Source organism: Numenius arquata, chromosome 1 (genome assembly GCF_964106895.1).
Source record: "Numenius arquata chromosome 1, bNumArq3.hap1.1, whole genome shotgun sequence".
Lineage (NCBI taxonomy): Eukaryota > Metazoa > Chordata > Aves > Charadriiformes > Scolopacidae > Numenius > Numenius arquata.
The window spans coordinates 19,799,193-19,813,718 of NC_133576.1; the positions used below are offsets into that span (position 1 = coordinate 19,799,193).

General features: G+C 38.0%; 1 protein-coding gene across 7 annotated transcripts in view; it reads right to left on the bottom strand.

The window, feature by feature from the left end:
• CBLB (Cbl proto-oncogene B) overlaps positions 1–14,526 on the bottom strand; it is a 135,042-nt gene that overhangs the window by 29,713 nt on the left and 90,803 nt on the right. For all 7 annotated transcript variants that reach the window (XM_074160948.1, XM_074160968.1, XM_074160980.1 and 4 more), the window contains 2 exons: positions 12,635–12,766; positions 8,279–8,482 (listed from right to left, as the gene is read on the bottom strand). In XM_074160948.1, the coding sequence (XP_074017049.1) occupies positions 8,279–8,482; positions 12,635–12,766 (336 nt within the window). The remainder of the gene's footprint in view (positions 1–8,278; positions 8,483–12,634; positions 12,767–14,526) is intronic.

The window sequence follows — 14,526 nt, forward strand, 5'->3', positions numbered from 1 at the left end:
ATATAGTGACTATGTTAAAGCATCTGAAAACTTCATAAATTCAAAAGGAAATCCAGGAAAAGAATCTATCATACTGACTCCTTACCCTACGCATCACAGCTTAGTTCAATATTCTGCCCTATACAATTGGGATTGCCACCAGATTCCTTTCAGAAATACGAGCTTCCGAGTGCTACTGGATAACATCGCAAGAGAAAATGAGACAGAGAAGTGAGGAGGCGTTGAAGAGCTAGAAGTCTGAGGTTCAATTCCATTGCCAGAACAATTTTTTTTTTTTTTGTGGTAGGGTCTTACCACTTGGTCTACATGCAGTAGTAAGCTCACTGTCACAACTATGATTCAAGTTCAAGAGATTGAGCAACTCAAGATTTGTGCTCTTCGTGGCTACCAGAAGCTTCCCAGTTTCTCCCTTCTATAAAGTCACAATTTTCCTATTAAATGGCTTGAACATAGGCCTTAAGTTTCCTTTGTTTCCTTTTATTACTGAATATCCCTGACCTTGACTGGAAGTCAAGTCCAGCCTCCTGGGCTGGAAGATAAGGATGGAGAGCAGAACAACCCCCCCCGTAATCCAGGAGGAAGTAGTTAATGATTTGCTTATGCACCTGGACACGCATAAGTCTATGGGGCCAGATGGGATTCACCCAAGGGTACTCAGGGAGCTGGCGGGAGAGCTCACCAAGCCTCTCTCCGTTATCTATCAACAATCCTGGTCAACAGGAGAGGTACCAGATGACTGGAGGGTGGCCAATGGGACACCCATCTACAAGAAGGGCCGGAAGGAGGATCCGGGAAACTATAGGCCTGTCATCCTGACCTCGGTACCAGGAAAGATCATGGAGAGGATCATCTTGAGTGAGCTCTCATGGCAAGTGCAGGAGAGCCGAGGGATCAGGGCCAGCCAGCATGGATTTATGAAAGGCACGTCCTGCTTAACCAACTTGATCTCTTTCTATGACCATGTGACCTGCCTTCTCAATGTGGGGAAGGCTGCGGATGTTGTCTACCTGGACTTTGGTAAGGCCTTTGACACCGTCCCCCACAGCATTCTCCTGGAGAAGCTGGTGAATCATGGCATAGACAAGTGTACTCTTCACTGGGTAAAAAACTGGCTGGATGGCCGTGCCCAGAGAGTTGTAATTAATGGGGTGAAATCCAGTTGGCAGCCGGTCACCAGTGGTGTCCCTCAGGGAACAGTTTTAGGACCAGTCTCATTTAATATCTTTATTGATGATCTGGATAAGGGGATTGAGTGCACCCTCAGTAAGTTTGCAGATGACACCAAACTAGGTGGGAGTGTTGATCTGCTTGAGGGTCGGAAGGCTCTACAGAGGGATCTGGACAGGTTGGATCAATGGGCCAAGGCCAATGGGATGAGGTTTAATAAGGCCAAGTGCCGGCTCCTGCATTTCGGTCACAACAACCCCAGGCAACGTTACAGGCTTGGGGAAGAGTGGCTGGAAAGCTGCCCGGCAGAAAGGGACCTGGGGGTGTTGGTGGACAGCCGGCTTAACATGAGTCAGCAGTGTGCCCAGGTGGCCAAGAAGGCCAGGGGCATCCTGGCCTGTATCAGGAATAGCGTGGCCAGCAGGAGTAGGGAAGTGATGGTGCCTCTGTACTCGGCCCTGGTGAGGCCTCACCTCGAGTGCTGTGTTCAGTTCTGGACCCCTCACTACAGGAAGGACATTGAGCTGCTGGAGCGTGACCAGAGGAGAGCCACCAAGCTGGTGAGGGGTCTAGAGAACAAGTCATATGAGGAGAGGCTGAGGGAAACTAGTGATGTTTAGTTTGGAGAAGAGGAGGCTGAGGGGGGTCCTCATCGCCCTCTACAACTACTTGAAAGGAGGGTGTAGAGAGGTGGGTGTTGGCCTCTTCTCCCAAGTGAATAATGACAGGACCAGAGGAAATGGTGTAAAGTTGTGGCAGGGGAGGATTAGATCAGATATTAGGAAGAATTACTTTACTGAGAGAGTGGTCAGGCACTGGAACAGCCTGCCCAGGGAGGTGGTGGAGTCACCATCCCTGGAGGTATTTAAGAAACGTGTAGACATGGCACTTCAGGGCATGCTCTAGTGCCCGAGATTGTTGGTTTGTGTCTGTTTGTGGGTGGGTGTGCTGTGTGGTGGGTTTTTTGGTTTGTTTTTTTGTTTTTTTTTTTGTTTGTTTGTTTGTTTTTGTAGTTGGACTTGATCTCAAAGGTCCCATCCAACCATGAAGATTCTGTGAAACACCGTATCTTTTAATATCACTAGTTTTCAAAGTTTTGTTATAACTCCATCAAGCATTCCTAAAAGCCAAGAGCCATATAATACAATATATACAATGCTTTGGCTTCAGCATCAGACAGAAAATGAATTTATTTCCCAAATTATTTGAAATAGAACCAAATAAGGAGGTTTCTCATCTCTACAAAGACACAATTATTTACAACAAATGCAAGTGTTGTTGTGCAACACCTAAAATGCAGAGACTTACTACATACTGTGTCTCAGTCAGCAGAGAATTGGTTCAGAAGGTCTAAGAAACAATCCTATGTATATAACAGGAGTTGGAAACAAAGAATAAGAAAAATAGAAAATACTGAAAGCAAGAGTTACTGGATAGGAAACATCTGTTTGGAGTTTAAGATGTTCTTATGGTTGTACCATCACATTCATTAACTCAAATTCCTGAGAGGGTAACCTGACAGTCTCAAATGTCACACTGCATGTACTTATGTGAATCCACAGCTAAACAAACAACATTGCAGTGACAGCATTTTAAGAATATCCACCACTGTTTCTTTCTGACAACCTTCTCTTATACAGGTCTGCTCTATAGAATCAATACGCAAAATGCTACGCTCCTCCCTTTGTGAACCCACTGGTCTCATCCATGTGAGAGATCTTTTCTCCTGCCATAACAACAGTCCAGTTCCAGCAGAGGCAGAAATCATGGAAATATTCACATTTAAAACCCAATGGGGATTGATGTTATTTTCAGATTTATGGAAACAAGTGGCTGGAAGACACACCTAATACGTGGTAGGCAATAAGAAAAACTAAGAACAACATGAAAATTTATTTAAAAATTCAAGATTCTTAGAACATGACATGGTTTTAATCCTGTTGAAACAGAAGATTAATTTTTGTGACAAATTTCTGGTTTCATATATACATTTGATATTTAGCTCACCATATTCCACGAATAGTAAATCGTAACTGCCATAATGAAACCGAAATTTTTCAAAGTTTTAACTGTGTGAAAAGACTTCAGTTTAAGCTGTCCCGTTTCAGAATAGCAAAATTATCTTTCAGTCCCCTGAACTACTATTGCCTGCAGCCACAATGCTATCAGTGTGCTGTGGCCCCAGAGATTTTGAAAAGAGAACTGATGATGGCCAACAGATTCAAGATTAACTTATGAGGCATGAGAATAAAAAAAAAAAAAAAAAAAAAAAAGCTGATAGCAAAAGCAGTTTCTCTCCTCTACAAGGAAGCTTAATCCATGTCACCTCTTGGTGCTGCAGTAAGAAATAATGCCTTGCCGGGAGAAACTAAAAATTACGATTCCTTGTTTAGATCTACTGACAATAAAATAAACAAAATATTCCACAGCAACAAACAGGTTTTCTTCAGCATTTAGTATCAGATTTCCATCATATACCCATTATAAAAAAAAAAACCCTAACATTTTTCTGTCCACCCCCATCCAACCTGTCTAGCTGCATTATTTGATGTTTGTGACAGCCAGGACAACAAGGTGACAGCACTTCATGTGGATGCCAGGGCATTAACAGATGTACATAATACCTATTCTTTTTAGCAAACTCCCTAAGGATGAAGGGACTTAAAAGTTTTTCTGTTTGTCACCTAGTTGGAATTCCTGTGTATTTCCTATTCACTGGAAATAAAGCGGCAGTGAGAGCAGCACAGTGACAAAAAAAAAAAAAAAAGGAACAAGCAAGTGATTAAGACACAAACTAATACAAATGAACTGGCAGTGACAGAAGACAGACCTTCAGCGTACAAAGGGGCTCTGCTGCAACACACACAGACCTGTGCAATAAAGACGTGATTAAGGAAAAGAGCACAGACTTCTTTGTAACAACATGGACTTCATCTGGTTGGCATGACTGCTGCCAAGGGAAAAGCAGCTATGACTTACTTCACAGTTCTACTGCAGAGCCGACCACACTTGTTTTCTTTAGTCAGATGTATTTATTACTAGGATATACTGGTATCAGTTTGCCCCTAGTGGTTGTGAATTCAAGAATAAGGCTGCTTCTGACAGTGATTACAATTTATAGTGAAGGTTCTTCTAATGGAAATATTAGCAGCTGGGCTATTGAATTGGAAGTTTTAGCTTCAGATGCCTTTCTGCCAGATAGGCACATATGAAAAGCACATTCAACGCAAATCCTAATAAGTGACTGACTGAGGAATATTATCCTGATTGTTAATGTCCTGCTGCAGCAAACTCAGTAATTTATAAATTGCATAATGAGACATCTAGGAAGGTACAAGCAGACCTACACCAGAAGTGGATGTTTCATTTCCAGGCAGCTCCCTCAAGTTTCTTTATTTATAGGCAGATAAGAGTAACTCACATATTTGTTATTTCTTGTTAGGGTAAGTTGTGACCTGGACAGACCAATATAACCTGGACTTAAAAATTTGTATGAGGATATAAAGTTGCATCACTTAACACGGATGGCTGTAAACATTTTTTACAAAGACAGGTTTGTTCTTTATTTGATCTTTCCTTTGCTGACCCAAGAAAATGCATGTGAAGGAAGGAGAGAGTTATTTAAGGCTGTGAAAATCAGCACCACACTGCCCAAGGGAATCAGTAAACCACATTTTAACTAAGGGAGGCACACTGCCTCCTAGCATTTACACCTCTTTCAAATACTAATAACTAAGCAGTGAAGGACTCTCTTGTTGTGTGGCATGATTTTCATAAATTCCCACAAACCAGGTGTATCATTAAGAAGAAAATGACATGTATACATGAGTTAAGAACGTACAGCTGAAAGGAATACCTAGATATGTATTTGAAATATCTTTTTTTTTACATATTCCTGTATTTTATATGACAAAATTAAAAGCACTACTACTATGTAATACATGTCTTTTTTCATTACGAGAAAATAGTCAATGTAATAATAATGAAATGAGGGGGAGGAGACAAAAACGTAGTCTCCTCCCATATTTTGAGAAACGAGGTCTTTTGTCATGATTTGTAAAGTTTAACCTAATTCATCTGCTGGAAGAAGCATAATCACGACAAACAGTGGCTTTCAGCTTTGGCAATTTCCTGTAACTATTTTAAAATAACAGTGTGAATCAAAGTTAGGTTTTGCTGCATTCAGACAGTTAGGAAATTAATTCCAGAGAAGACAGTAACTCCCCAGACAAGGTAACTTCATCTAGTTTTAGAAGAAAGCATTTTTAGAGAATGTTAATTCACTTTAACCTATTAAAAACCTCAGTCTCCTATACTGCGAGGGCCTTACTCTATGCTTTCATTTAGTATTATTTGGGTTGAACAATTATCTTAGCACATAGAAATTTAAAATTATTTGCTCTTAACAAGAGTTCCTGCACTGTGCATTTCCCTTATTTTCCTTCTTTTAAAAAGAAGTGTATCAATTTACGTCTTGCACAAGGTAACTTATCTTGCACAGATAATTGAATTTATTGGGACAATAGAGTATTAAACATTATGGAATAATAAACATAGTCTACTAGTGACTAAAACACCCTCTTTAAAAATGACAAAAGCCATTTTTAATATTTACCTTAGCCTGTAATCTGCACGTTTTCTGTCATGTGCATTTCATAATGTTGTGCTTGGCTGGCACAAACGGTATAGAGCTGAGAAAAGGAAAACTTCAGGCAGTAACTGCATTAGCTAATCTGATACCATGGGGCTGGAAATTTCTCAGCGATGAGACAATTAACAGAGGTCTTGGCACCACTCTTCATCTTTCTTTCATAAAGAAGTATCTGAAGACAATTTAGAAATTAGAAAAAATAAGCTGCTTGATGAGGCAGATAAACAGACTAATTGCAGTGGATTTCTCTAAAGCCTCTGTTACAGCTGATTTGCTGCTGCTGCCGCCGACTCATACACAACACCTAGTAAGAATGATTCATTTTTCTTAAAGTGGATCCATTTACTCATTCCATTAAAGAATGAGTAAGTAGCTTTGTGATTATTCTTTTCCTTAAAGCAATTTTAAGTCTGAGGTCCCTCAGGGACTTAATTCAGACACCTCTTACAGTTTACGAGTACGCTTCAGAGATAGAGTGATAAACTGCAGAATTGGTATTTTTGTGACATCTAACTTATATTCATAATTCATAGAGATACAGTGGGTGATAAAAAAAAAAATTGTATCATCTTTACACTTTAATGTCATTTCCAAAAAGCGTTTTTCAGCTTTTCATTTTGTCAAGAAGAGCTCACTTAAAGACCCACCCAGGCCCCTCAACCAGTGATGAACCCAGCTCACTACTAGCCAAATATACCACAAGAAGATTTTCTCAGTAATACCATGTGGTCTAGCCAGGTGATTTAAAACAATTCTTAAAAATCAAATGGGCTGGTTTTAACAGCTTTATGTTGAGAAAGCATATGACAATCCTTGCAATAAAATAAGATTTGAAAAATTTGTTCATTGGGAAAAAATTCAAGAAGGATAAAATCCCACATAATGTCATAGAGGAAAAAATAATTTCTTCAGGCTCTGAAGAAATACCGGTTAGCAGGAAAAATAAATAATGATTACAAGAAAAAGACTAGGATGATGAAGGCTTTACTAACAACAAGTGTATATAAATAATGCCATATTCCACACAGGTGTTGTGGCTGTAAAACGACTGGTAACAGTTTTAAGAAGAAAACCACTGCCAAAAAGTCATCAAATGACCTGATAATTCAACAATTGCAAGTAAGGTCCTCAAGAAGCTAACAAAGAGTGGAAAATGCCATTCCTGAATTTCCATGATATTTAGTCAGTTTCTTTCACTGAACTATGAAATTAATGACATAAAAATAGCAAGCACCAAAGCACTCAAGCACTCTGTGGATACTGAAAACAAGACTTCTTATAGTAAAGCCTATTGTTCCTTCTTCTGATAAAAGCAAATGCATTTTTGCCTTATCATGCAAACGATAGTGTTATAAAAGCCCATCAATTCAAAGCTATCTCAGAGAGGTCAGGCTGCAGACTGCAATTTAAGTTCAGGCAGGAAGGATAAACTGTTCCCAAGAGTAGGCCATGTTGTATTACATACACAACCCGAGAATGATTCATATGGCTTAAGAGGTTAGGAAGGATATCAGAAGTACGTATATTAACCGACAGATACTTTCAGATATGAGGGTGAAACACTTTTTTTTTCTTCAACAAATAAAATGATAAGGAAATGGAAGAGTAAGATATTACAGAATTAATTCCAAGGCAACTATGCCATTTAGATTACCTTAGTAAAAGGTGAAATATAGAAAGCCCATTGTAAAATTCAGTGTTGCATGGCCTATGACAATATGCTTTCCAGGCTAAACTATAGTACTGAAAACTACCAACATAAAATAAACTTGTGTTAACAATAGTCCTTTTTCATCAGTGATAAAATCTCCTGTGACAAAAGAAAAATCCCAGATTTTAACATAGTACACTTTCAGGACAAAAAATTCCCAAAACACAAAGTCACTATGAATACGTCAGATAAACTCTTCCTGATAAAAGTACCTAAGATACAGAAAAAAAATAATCATAGACAACTCACATGAAACATGATTAAAGGCTAATTGTGTGCAATATGAATTGGGTTCCAAGTCACTTTTACAAAGCAATAATATTTATAACCTATGTAGGAACTCAAGTTTAATCCAAAAATATTCTGTGCATGTGTATACACACTTGCAGAAAACTAATAATATATTCTATATACATGAAATTTTTTGTTCCTTACAAATAAGAGTTCAGGGAATTGTCCATAAAGAGTATTTTGGGTAAGAGTCTCAGCTGGTGCAGACTCATGCTTCCTCCATTATAATCAGAGTTAACTCAGTTCGTATCAGCTGATAATCTGGAACTTTTTTTCCTCCTACTCAACTTCAGTACTATTGCTGCAATATTGCTGCATTTTGTTTTTTCAACCCAAGAACTCTTCAGCGAGTTGCTGAAACCTAGAGCATGAAGTGCAACCTCTCATTGTTTAAAGTTACAGGCAGCTTCATTTACAAACATACAGTATTATCTGTTGTACAGTATTTGAAAATCTACCTTTCGGACTGAAGCCAAACGATTCATCATTAAAGACTCTTCTCTATCATCATCGTCATCCAAGTCCAACATGGGCATACTAAAGCTATCAATAATACTGCAGCACCTGGAGTTTTCATCCCTTGGATCAAAGGGATCCACAATTATTGGTTCAGTTCCTTTGATTTCACAGCGGCAGAAAGGACAGCCTTGGCCATCAGATTCCTACAACAAGACAAAAAAGTACATAAATTTTTAAAAATAAAAAATAGAAGTAATTTTAAAAGTAGGTCTTGTGTCTTTGTACACAAAAATGCCCTTAACAGGTCTCTAAGAGCTTTTACAGAAGCACTGGTGGAAAGAGGAAACAGATTAACAGATACTTAACTGTAGTAAATGGTAAAATCACTGCACTTTTAAAGCTGTGTGTCTTCAAAAGATTAAGCTTCACTTAAAAATAACTGATTAAAACAACTATTTTCTCTACAGAGCATAAAAATTGTAATCATCTTAGTATTACAGGTCAGGAAGTAACACCCTGTCTTTTGAGATTACAATTTTCCTATTTCTTCGGAGAAAAGAAAGTGAGGTGTTTAGACAGAGAGAATGCAGTTTATTATATATCTTTTGTATTAAATATAAAGTATTTTTCATTTTAAGTTAGAAAAAGCAGATGAGTTTTAGGGCATGCAGCTCTTATTCTGTGAAGAATATATACAGTACATCGTGGCTGCAACATTACCATCATTCAGTGATATGCATACAGAACATCTAGAGCTAAAAACTTTTTTTGACATGTTTAAGTAACAAACCAGGATTGTACTACATTTTCAATAAATTATGTAAGACAAGGAACTATTTTCACGTTACCAGAAACAAGAATTACTTGAATTTTAATTTCTAAGTGGTACAATATGTTAAATGATTTTCAAGCAGCCAGATTTCCATTCCTTTTACTCATTTCAGAAATATTTTTTCCTTGACAGAAGTAATCAAAAAGCCTTTAAAGTATACTTTAGACTACTAATGAACAAAAATAGCAGAGAGAAGTCTTTCAAGTACTTATAAAGAAATTTTTCCATCAAGAGGTACAATCTGGATTTGAATTTAAAAAAAAAAAAACAAACCAAAACTAAACACAACAAAACAACACATCAAAAAGAGTCCTGAAGCTTCGAGAGATCAAGACAATTCAATCTGAATTCAGAAATCACATTGTGTCATATTTGCAACGAGGCAGACAGACAGCTAAAAAGATACGAACACCAAAATTAATTTTGAACAACCTACCTATCCTGAAATATCATCAAGCAAGTACAGCTTTTTGATTTCTCAGATGTAAGGACAGCTTTAATTTTTTTCTAGTATTATTTTTATCTTGACACTTGCCAGTCTTACTAAACTGACACACGATTTTACAGTCTATGGAAGAACTGTATCCCTGGGCCAAATAACTAAAAATGATGACTCCCGATAACAGTCATGTCTATTTACGTGTTTAGTACTGGATTTTCATTTTGTACAGAAAGATACACGTACTCTACTTTTAACAGCCTTGCATCCTCATTACAAAGGACTAGCCAACATTACTACCTCAAAGAAAACCTCCAAATTATATGGCCCTACTGAAGTAATCACTGTCAAGTGAACAGAAGTCCTCCTTTACTCATACAATTCTTTACAGTTTCATTTTCTAAAAACAGCGTTACAGATGAGGCGCAGAGCTTTACATTTTCAAGGCTTTCTTCTATCTGTGTTGCCAAATAGTTCTGTATTAGCAGTTTCCCTCCTTTCTTTTCAAAAGCATTTTCACCAAAATATACTGGGTAAGCGATCACAGCAGCAGAGATTTGTATTCAACAGTACGAATGCAACTGAGAAATTAAAACTGAGATCTGAGACGTCTATATGAATATACACATTTGTCCATTCCCACAGAAAGGTTATTTAGAACACTGAAAGAGCAGCTATTGTAAATATTCCAGTGCAGCATACTCAGTCTTGATGTGTACTTTTTAGACAAGAATGGATTTCTGTGGAAGAATCACAGAATGATATGGGGTTGGAAGGGACCTTCGGAGATCATCTAGTCCAACCCCCCTGCCAAAGCAGGTCCACCTAGAGCAGGTTGCACAGGAACTTGTCCAGGCGGGTTTGGAATGTCTCCAGAGAAGGAGACTCCACCACCTCCCTGGGGAACCTGTTCCAGTGCTCTGCCACCCTCAAAGTAGAGAAGTTCCTCCTCATGTTTAGGTGGAACTTCTTATATTCAAGTTTGTGCCCATTTCCTCTTGTCCTATCCCTGGGAAAATGACAATTTACTCCTGTTGCATAATACAAAAATGAAACAGTTAAACCAAGTCTTACTAGAGAGACTGATCTCCATAAAGGTGAACAAGTGAACAACTCCATAAAGGATCCTTTATGATCTCCATAAAGGTGAACAACTCTGAACTAGTCTTAGTATTCTATGCAGATCTGGTGTTGCTTACTCAATTTTTTTTTCTGCTTAGTGAAAACATCTGTATTGGACCTCTTGAGGCATGTCTAATGAGCCATTATGCTGCCAATTAAACACTAGCCCACCAGAAGCTCGCAACAGCTGATGCTGTTACAATGTAATATTTCTTCATTGCCTCACTAATTATACAGAAGTTAAATTTGTAATGAAGTCCAAAATGTACCTGGCTGATTACAGCTGGTTGCAATGTTCCAATGAAGCTTAATGTTTTGAACATGCCAGTTCTCCAAGCCTAAAATGCTTTGTTATCCTCTTCCTGAATCTCTAGCCATTGGCTAAAGTATTGAAGAACTTAGCTTCTCAAGCCTCCAGAAGCAGAGCACATCCCTGGAACAACACTAGTACGTGCTGTTCACATGTTCACGTTCCTACCACGCTATGAGACACCCAGAAATCAAAAGTACCAAGATTTCAGTCCTTTTAGCTAAGCAAAAAAGAAAAAAAAAAAAAGGAAAAAAACCAAACAACAAAACCCCCAAATTTAAATATTCAGACTTCTTAGGTTTGTTATTCAGAATGAAACTGGTAAGAACAGAGAAATGGTGCTCCTGAAATGAGAAAACATTGTTCCAGCTCAGCAGCTGCTTAGTAGTGAAATAAATATTCTTATTTGGGTATGTCTAAAATGGAATTTTCTCAGAATTTCTGATCTGTGGGCAATTTGAAAGATTTGTGATTGGAGCATCAAACTCAAATTTCAGAAAGAACACAAAATCAGAAACTCAGAACACTCCCTTTTCAACAAGCGTTATTGGTAATGGAAGATAAACTCAAATGATAATTCTGATACATTGTGTTAGCTTGCCAATGATAATTTCTTAATTAGGAATTTGAAAAGAAAAACTATAGTACTCTAAGTCGTACCTCAAACATGAGAATGAAAACTGATTAACTTAAGATGCACACATTAAAAACCAGGTCAAAAATGGACCGGAGTCAAGGATTCTTTTTACTCTTACCACTACCTGGTGCCTAACTGTGGAACAGAGTCCTTCCTGAGGGTGAGATGACTCTTACCTCTCCCCACAAAATATAGATACAAAAGAAGAAAAGAGCAGGGTGAAGGAGGCAGAATAAATTTAGTTTGAGAAGAACCTATCAGGGGAAAGTCTGAAGCTGTAAAGAGGAATGACCTCTGTTTTTGGTTTTAAGCCAAATGCTTGTTAACTGTGCTGAACTAAAGGCACCAGTCCTCCCTTTTCCCACAGACTGGCATGTCCATGAACAAGGTGGACAAAACAGGAAGTCTGTGTTTTTTGGGGTATTCTGTAAATGACATTGAGAGATCAGAGTTTGCCCTCCATTCAATTTCTTACCCCAACAACCATCTAAAGCTAGGCGGTTTAGTGCTTTACATATTAATAACATGAACTACAGAAATTCTAAGCTTATTTTTCCACAGGTCATTTCATGGCTTGTACTACTGATTGAATTCCTCTCCCTCCAAAGACATCCTGTCTCCTTGTAAAATGCTGTCTGGTCAGTTATCCACTCCCAGCTGCTACCTGTCCTCTTCATACCTTTTGAATACATCATGAAGTGACCTGGGTGGCTGAATTGGCACCAAGTACCCAGCTTTCAATGTCTGAATAGATATTGCGCCCAGGAAATAGTTTCCACTTAGTAGCAGTCAGCAAATGGCCTTGGCAAGCCTACAAGTTCAGATTTTAATGACTCCTGGAACTTAATTTTTCACAGATTTTAGTCCACAAAATGAAAAAGTTTACCATTTTAAATGGATATGTCCTTGAACCCTCTTACTGAGTATCTGGAAAAGTAAACTTATACCCATGCTGTAAACAGGGATGTAACAGAGAAATGCATCCTCTTCTCTACTAACTGAACTATGACAGTACCTGCCACGCTGTAAGACAAGAAGTGCACATAAGGTGTCCACAAGGCTCTATCTTCACATCCTTGTCATTCTCTGCACAGATTTTACACAGCTGAAAAGTGGAACCCATTTCACAGTACAATTCATACTGTTCCTGTAAAAAAAGAAAGCCAGGTGGTTATTATATCTACTGTGATTTGTTCACAAAAAATATACTTAAGCATCAGTAGTGACAAACACTTCTGAGTCCCTTTTCCCAACATACTTTACTTATTAGTCAAGGAAACTATTGCTACTCATCTACTTAAAAGCCACACTAAGGTTACTGAAACAGCTTACTCTTTAGCTTCTTCAAACCTGTTATATACTAGAATACATGATACAAAAAAAGTTTAAAATGTCTGTGTCTACTAAGTTTTCTACAGACTTCTCACATCACTACTATGCAAGGCATATATCCTGCTTTTCCTTGGTTGCAGTTAAGAGGAAGATAATGAACACACAGCCATAAGTGAGAAATTAAGTGATGAATGGGAAAAAATGGGGATTTCCTTTTCAAAGCATGAGTTTAGGACTAATAAAAGTTACTGGAATGAAAACTGACAAGTACGAGGGCTTTCTACCTATAGCAAGGATGTAATATGGTAGTATGGTTAACTGAAGTAAACAACCCTTGTGAAGGAAGTATGGCAAGAATATACCCCAGGATAACATGGCAACAGCCGTGCACAGTTCGTTCGGTACTTTATATCCTTACAAGACTGAAAGGAAGGTATAAGAACCTAAGAACCTATAATAAGGAGAAATAACTAAGCTATAAATCTTGAGTCTAGAACAGTTATCTAGAATTAGGTATAGTAGGGAAACTTGCAATCAAATGCATTTGTGTATAAATAAAGCTTTTTTAGTCTTCAAAAAACAAAATCTGAAAGCTTGAAGTAAGTAGAATCCAGGTCATGGGAAAATACTGCTGATTAAAGGGAGGGGAGATGAGGCTAATAAAAAGAGAAAACAGAAGAGACAGCTCATATCTGCAGCTGCAGTCAGTATGTACTAAAGAAGTTTATGGTGGACCTCTCGCAAAGAGTCCATCTGCAGCAATCTAGCCTTGCAGCCACTTTTATACCATCTTTTCATAATTTAAGCAGCTCTAGTGACAGCTTTAAACTACTGCAGTTAAATATTACGTAAGGCAGCATTCACATAATTCAGACTCTGTTGAATTACCACCAGAATTAACTAATGGTGTTCTCGTAATTACAACTTCAGAAGCAACTGGATTCATTTAATGAATTTGAAATACAACACAACTGGGTTGTGAAGAACAAGGTAATCACTGAGAAAGCCTAAGCTGCTTTTCTTTTCCTTGAGAAAAAGCAAGGATATGGGGCTAGAAAATCATCCCGTGCAACACAAATATCTGATATCTTCACATTACTCTTTCATTACTATTTCAAGACTGGAGGGAAAAGCATTAAGTCAGATAAGTGGAAGTATTCACACTTTCTTCAGGTAATTGTTTTTAGGAATTCTCTTACTTACGAGACAGATATTACCATAATGGTATTCCTGATAATTCCATAAACAGTAATGAATGCTTCTTTTCTAACATATTTCTGGATGTGGAATGCACTTAGAGCACTCAAAATTACAGAAGATTCAGCAGGTCATCCTGACTGCTCTGAAAAAATGGAAGGCCATCTGAAACAGTATGGCTTGTTTCATGTCTTTCCTTGATCACATCCTCAAGTCTCTCAGATGCTTTTGTCAGAAAAAATGCTCTACTCTGTATACCTTAATCTTCTAGTGTTAATTCCAGCACCATTTTTAATCAAGCATTTGTCTTGTGCTGGCTACTTCTTACTACTTGAGTAGCAAACTGCTGCACATTAGTTCATCACATCATCACTTAAC